The following is a 7434-nucleotide window of genomic DNA, read 5'->3' as shown; positions in this document are numbered from 1 at the left end:
GCCCACCCAACCCCGTTCATCACTGTTCAAGTACGTTGATTAGAATCACACCAAATGCTTATTCTGTTTTGGCCTCCGAGTTGTCTTGGAGAGGTTTGTCAGCAGCTACCACACTAACTGCTGTTTCACTGCTGTGGGAATAGTCCATTACCATTTTCTCAATGACTTCTTTTTCTTCTGGCAATGGACTAACAGTTTCTTCTACATCCTCCTTTGGCTGGCTGTCCTCACTGGTCCTGTGCTTGCTTTCATTCAGTGCCCTGGAAAGCCGAGTGGCAGAAAAAAGAAACGTTTACAGTCAATATAGAGAACAGAAAAGTCAATCTGTGTATCACATGAGGAGGAAAACCAAATCACTTTCTAAAAAGGCAGACACAAGCAGCCACACCATTGCCACCTCATGCTCTAAAGGAGAGGCGGTGGAATGAGGCTACCAGTGGGACCCATGACATTCCAGCTTTGAAACAAAATCTTTTATTTGTTTTACACTGGGACAGGTATGATGAGAGGGAAAAACCCCCATTCTGACATTTAAAAGTTTATTCCCCTTTCCTGAGTCCTTTGTAAACAAGACTTACAAGCACCAAACAAAGGCACAGGAAAAGAGTACTCTTCCCGAAGTGCTAATGATCCAGTAAAACTTCTTATAGGTTGCAACATTTCAAGTACTCATATTTAGGCAGACAAGACTACAGTGTAAGAGAAGTAGTATTTCTCATCCTATTACAGTTAACCTACTCTACTGTCTTCCGTATGTCAGCAACCTTGAGTGACATCTACTCTCTGAAGAAACTCTGGTCAGGAGAGATCTCCGCTACCAACAAGATCTCTAGAAGAAAAATTTTTGTTCCAGAGATGCCTATCTTATTGGTGATATGCATTATCTTATAGCGTGCAAACTCCTGTGGAAAGGTAAAGATCTTCACTATGCACATTTTAGGAGGAGTTCATTCAGATGGATTTTACTTTCCTGAAGGTCTTGACATTTCTCTGCACATAATTCTTTGCACTGCTATGCAGGTTTAGCTTCAAGCATGTGAAAAACAAAAAAAGGAGAAAAAAGCCACAGTTCCTTCCTAGAACATTCTGTATAATTTTCTGACATTTCTATGCTGCTCTGCTGGCAGACAAAATCAAAAGTACACTCAGGTAAAGTTAATCCTGGTCAAGCGGTATTCACCTTGGGACAATCTTAAGTTTTAGAATCACAGTTAAACCCTACGCTCCAGATCCACCCTGGGCAGCAGAGTTAAAAGGGATGAACAGGAACTCCTTGTGCAGAAACATCTGATGTCTGTACCCACACTTGTGATAGAACCATGTTTGCCTTCATCACAGGGCTTTTGGGAAGGTGAGGAATGGGGTGGGGGGGAATGAAGAGCCTTCTGTTACCTTTGGCTGATCGGCAAAAGAATGTAAACTAACTCACATGCCATGTCTCAGCACATGTCGCTCCCACTCAGAGCCTTCTGTAAATGACCGGCCACAGAACTCGCATGGGAACCGTTTCTCTGGCGCACTGCTGTCAGAAAACATCATGGGATCTGTAAAAATATAGTACAGCCCTTGAATTCAGAAGTGCCAGGGCAAGAAGGGACCACCTGTGATCCTGATCTGATCCCCTCTGCTGCACCTTCTCATCCCTGAGAGGCAAAAGGACTTACCTATCACATAACTGTGTGTGTGAAAATGCAACTCTCTCAAAGCAAAGTGGCACAGCAAGTGACAAATCCCATCCTAAGTCTTAAAGCATCTCTGCAAATAATGGTAACGAGTTACTACTCCCTGTTCCTGTATTTCAACAAGTGAAGAGACTGTGGAGTTTTAATTCAAAACCAGAACTGAGAAGTTTAGAGCTGAAATAACTTGAAAGCAAACTCAAAAACCCCACTAAAGCCCATCTATAATTTCTGAACTGGTACTACAAATTTTAGGAAACAAGGACTTAGTATATTTAACATCTGATCCTCGTAATAAACAGATATCCCTTCATCACAAAGTCTCATGCGTTAAGTCCTGCATCTTAACTGCACAGGTGTTTCATTCCATTCTAATCTTTTACACAAAGTGCTTGGGGCCTCATATGCAGAAGTGTCATGCATCTAAGTAATACAAGTGGTCACTGGCAGCTTAAGGAATGGTACTTCTGAAAGCCAATCTCCATATACGCACAGCCAGCTTTAACAAAAGATTAAATATTTTCTCACAAATTAACAAGATCACCACACAAGCCATTAAAAATAATTGCATAGACTATCTCACTTGATTCTTTTGCTGGAAATGAGACAGCACCATCTGCTCAGAACATTAATTCCTTAGCAGGGATCATCTTAAACAAGAAATCAACAGAATGTCTCTCTGACTCCACCCAAAATTATTTTGCATCATTTTGGTTCTGGTCTCTGCTCACTTGATTTCTTCACTCTCAGATGTACCCTGTTCAAGATCAGCCTATGAACTTAAAATTGCCCACATATCCCCTATTATCCATACGTAAGTCCTGTAAATATATTTTTGTGACATGTCTCTCACTAGTTAGCTTTTACTAAATTCTATATGGAATGATTCTTAACATAATTTTTTCCTCTTCCTCCTGAAAGAAAAAAACCCACTTTGTATTTCTTACTGTCAGTGATTTATTATGTTGTTAAACATCACAAAGTAAAGTGCTGTGTCAAGAGGAACACCAGAAACTAAGACAATGCCATTAGTTCAGTTTACATCTGGATTTTAATACCTTACACTCGGTACAAATTTATAAACACACTGTAAAACACAGATTAGTCATGGTACAGGGACAAATATTTGTGGAGGGTAAAAGTTTGAGAGGCAAATGTACTGTTCTGTGTAAGAACATACCTACTGTACAGTACACAATAGGAAGTATTCTGGGCCTCTGAAGAGAAGGTTGTATATCACAACACAGAAGCCATTATGGTCAAACAGGGAAGAGCTGTGGTTGTTCATCCTGGAGAAGGCTCCAGGGAGAACTCACTGTGCCCTTTCAAGAGGGCTTATGAGAAAGATGGAGAGAAACTTTTTACCAGGGTCTGTAGTGACAAGACAAGTGGCAATGGTTTTAAACTGAAAGAGGGTAGGTTTAGATCTGACATAAGGAAGAAGTTTTCTAAGATGAGGGTGTTGAGACACTGGAACAGGTTGTACAGAGAAGTTGTGGATAGTCCATCATTAGAAGTGTTCAAGGTCTGGCTGGCTGGAGCTTTAAGCAACCTGATCTAGTGAAAGGTGTCTCTCTGCCCATGGCAGAGGGTTTGGACTGTATGATTGTTAAAGATCCCTTCCAACCCAAACCAGTCCATGATTTATACTTGCAACTCCCATTAAGATAAGCAAGTGCTACTGTAATAAAACCACCACCTCTTCAGAAACACTATCTTGTTCACCCTACTTCCCAATCAATTTTGCTTCTCCAGATGTGAATTTGGACTGCTTCCCTGGAGGAGTATCAGGAGCTGCTCTTCACTGGGGCCTACATAAGAGAGGTAACAGACACCTGACCTCTCTGCAGTTTTCCCGCATCACATGTACAAGCACTCATGGTTATTTATTTTTGTTTACTGTGGAAAAACACCTTTCAATTCCAGTCTCTGCTAGGACCGAGACATGAATATCAGTAAAACACAGTCCCTCTGGGATGCAGTCCCTACCAGGGGGAGCTGTTTCTTTCCACGTGTATGCCAGACACCTTTTTTTTCTCCCCTCACCATCCTCCTCCTAGCTCAATCTTCCCAGCAGCCAACAGGTCCTTCCCTTTCCCATCCAAGACAGAAGTTCAGTTCTGCTGCCCAGCTCTGCCTGTTCACATGGCTAACAGCCCTTTTTTGATTCACTGTCCAACAATCCATTTGGAGAAGCAACACGCTCTTCCTTGCACCTTCATGCCAGTTTGAAGTCAAAGTGGAGAATCTAGGCAGCTGTTTGACTCACAGAAGAAATCCTAGTTCTGTTCAAGTCACTGACTTCAGAGGGTTCAGATAGCATTTGCTCCCAGACACTTCTCACACACTTTGCACACAGAGGCACTTCTCAACAAATCCCACTTCCTGCTGACACCACAAAGGCTAGAATGGTCAAAAGCACCCAAGTGGCATACAGGATTACACAGTTTAATGTGGTTTGAAAGCTGTAACAGCATTAGCCACTGTGACTGCCTGTATTTAAAACCATAGGTCTAGTCCTTTGCTACAGGACAAACCATTTCTGTTAGAGCTATCTTCTGAAACTCCACAAGGAGATGTCAACATGCAACTCAGCATCCTACCATGCCTTCAGTTCCTCTCTCGCTGGGACATTTTTTGAAAGTGTGCCTTGCATCTTGCACTTTATAGTGGTAACCTACAATTTGTCTAGAAAAATATAGACAATACAAGAAGATCTTTTCTAAATACCCTTGCTGTAGTAGGCGTAAGAGTTTTCTGCACCTTCTACCTATTTTAGTGTAATATATTAAAAATGCTAACAGATTAAGAAGGAGAAAAAACAATAATGGTGAAACATCTGGGAAGTCTGGAAAGAATAGCTGCAAAACACAACTTGGAAATATGCATGATTTTTTTAGACTGGTCATCTGAACAAGCATGCAGGAATCATTTTAGCCAGACACAGACTAAAAAAAACACAGATACAGGTGAAAGAAGCACAAAATAAAAATTAGAATTATTAAGACACTATCCCTTTGCTTAATTACTGATCCCATGAAACACGGGGATAACACCTATTATCCCTGCAAATTTTAATCTCCAGCACAGAACGTGATATTTTTACATTTTCACAGTGTAACCAAAAGCCAATTTAAATAATGAACTTCACCTTGTGTTGTCCCCATCCCCATGGTGCATTTACGGGATTTGTAAGGCTTGGCAGATAGCACCTTCTTCTCCTTGGTTTCAATACCATGACTTCCACGGTCACTTCAGCACCTGTGCTTCTATGTAATGCTAAGGTAATCCTCACAAGGACAGCATGACTCTTCATCCCCTGCTATTTGTGGGTCTATACAAAACATTAATCAGCCTGCCAGATCTGCAGCTAAGGTGAGCTCGTGCTTTAGACAAATCATTACACACTGTTCCAGGCATGAAGCTCTGATGGTCAAAGCTGTCCCCAAACAGACACACAAGCATCTTTCCACATGAGTTACTAACGTTAAACTTTGAAATGCATATAGAACAAACATCCCTTTCGGTCCTCCTCTGATTTTTCTACTGTTAGACCTAAGATCTTGTGAAGGCTATTTTTCATCAAAAATGGTTTCCTATCCAACATGTTTTTTTTCTCATTTAAATAAAAGTTATGACTAATCATGCTTGAAGTGCTGGTGATAAGCACAGACTGAATTTACAGTGCAGGGACACTAAAAAAGCTCGATGCTGGGGCCTTGCTATTAAAATAAAACAAGCATGATCTGAGCCTCTCTTGTTCTGTAAACAACCTGTGAATCCAGAAATGGGAATTTTTCAATGTCTGAAAAATGTAGGGGGACACATTTTCTTTTGTGAGCAACTCCGGAGTGAGTTTGAAAGCTGAAAACCTGGGAGAAAAAAGGTAAATATGGTGGCATACCTTTAGTTAAAAGTACACAGTACTTGGCTAACTTTGGTCATCAGCATCAAGAGGGCACGTGACCCCAGGAATCTAACATTCAGACATTACAGTTCTACAGATGTTAAAGAGTTGTGAACTTACTGCACTTGTCTGATGAGCTGTGCACCAGAGCAGACTAGACAACACACAGTTTACAGAGATAATGCAATAATCTGGTTTTCATGGGGGAAGGTTGTTGGAAGGACAAGAAACCCTTAGTTCAATTTACAGAGAACTTACTTTTTCCATGCTGATCTAACTTCAACCAAACCAAAAGCATTAGCAAGCACATGGCCTAGCCTTGCTGAAGTCAGTGGAATTAGTCTGAGATACAAACTTAAGCACATGTTTAAATATACAAGGGTAGCAGGTGGGGCATGGACCTACTCAGGCTCCAGAGCTGCCAACTGCAGCACTGCAACAGGACTGACTGTCTGACAAGGAATGCTGGACACAGACTTAAGAACAGCCACAAAAGGTCTGGCCACTACCCCTCCATCTCTTGATTGAACAATGCCAAGTGAAAAGCTGAAAATTGGTTACCAAAACAGAAAACCCAACAAACAACTAAAATACTCCACTTATGTCCTTTTCCAAGCCCTTAGAGATGTTATCTACAAGCAGGTAAGTCACAGATGCTATCTGAGTTTTCTCATAGTGTGTATTTTCTTAACAGACAGAAAACTTGTAATAAGGATTAGAAATACAAGATTCCCCCAGGAGCCCTGTCTTGACAAAAACCCCATTCTGCTCCTGCTGGCATGCCTGCATGGCTCTACAGGAATGTGCTGTAGAGTCAACAGCTGACCTTGCTTGGCATGTTGCAGTGCCAAAAAAAAAAAAAACCAAAACTGCACTGACCTCTCTCTTCAGTCTTGTGGCTTAACTCTTCTTCTTTTTCTTCTTCATCACTGCTGGAGCTCTCTGTTTTCCCCTTCATTTGTTCCAACTGGTCCAAGTTAACCCGTCCCACCAGCTCAAAATTACGACTCACCTTTGAAAGAAACACTTTTGTCAGCAATCAGCACAATCATCAACTAATCAGAAAAATCATCATATATGCAAAACAAAATCGAATACACCCCAAAGCCTGATCAGCTAGAGGTGACATGCAGTCACCTAATCAAATTAACACTCAGTTCTTTTCAATGACAGTGATTCTTCTTTTGCTGTTTATTCTGCATTTTTGGTTTTCAAAAATTAATGACATTCATAAACCCCTCTCATTTCTTCCTCGTTTTGATGTATTAGAACAGAAAAAAAAATCCAAGAAATGCAAAACACTTAAAGTTTTATCATTCTTTTATGGGACCATTCAACCACTGTGATCAAACACTGCTACTGCATATCCACACTGAACGAAATTCTTTGTGACTGGTTCATTCAGCTTCATTCATGAAAGGATGGGTCTTTTATTAAGCACGTGGCTACTGTGTGTCACATACACTTTCACTCATTAATAACGGATTAATTTTCATGAAGGGCTGCAAAGTGCTTGCAAACTGATACACAGACTATAATGGGAACATTTCACACAGCAGTCAAATTCAGCTAACCCTAGGGTGAAATGCGCCAGCTACTTAACAGCTCACAGCAGCAGAATGGAAAGAGCAGTTTAGGGCACAGAAGTCAGGAACTCCATCCACCACATCCAACAGAAAGAGTAGAGCAGTCCAGATTTACAGCAGAGGTGGAGAGCCTGGAGCATGGACTCGGGCTAATACTTGTTGGATGACAAGTGCCCTCTGAGCTCATTGATTACTGCTGGGAAGGATTCTGGATTCATCTTTCATGCAAAGAGATAGCCCTTCAGCAGCACAGGCGCTGAGC

General features: G+C 41.3%; 1 protein-coding gene across 7 annotated transcripts in view; it reads right to left on the bottom strand.

The window, feature by feature from the left end:
• Positions 1–11: 11 nt before the first annotated feature.
• Positions 12–7434, bottom strand: part of ZNF462 (zinc finger protein 462) — a 91216-nt gene continuing 83793 nt past the window's right edge. For all 7 annotated transcript variants that reach the window (XM_026866449.1, XM_026866448.1, XM_026866451.1 and 4 more), the window contains 3 exons: positions 6466–6598; positions 1430–1544; positions 12–260 (listed from right to left, as the gene is read on the bottom strand). In XM_026866449.1, coding sequence (XP_026722250.1) covers positions 59–260; positions 1430–1544; positions 6466–6598 — 450 coding nt within the window. In that variant the 3' untranslated portion in view covers positions 12–58. The remainder of the gene's footprint in view (positions 261–1429; positions 1545–6465; positions 6599–7434) is intronic.

Source organism: Athene cunicularia, assembly GCF_003259725.1.
Source record: "Athene cunicularia isolate RWA chromosome Z unlocalized genomic scaffold, athCun1 chrZ_part2, whole genome shotgun sequence".
Taxonomy (NCBI): domain Eukaryota; kingdom Metazoa; phylum Chordata; class Aves; order Strigiformes; family Strigidae; genus Athene; species Athene cunicularia.
Note: the sequence above shows the minus strand (reverse complement) of the source record. Positions and strands in the feature narration are given on the sequence as shown.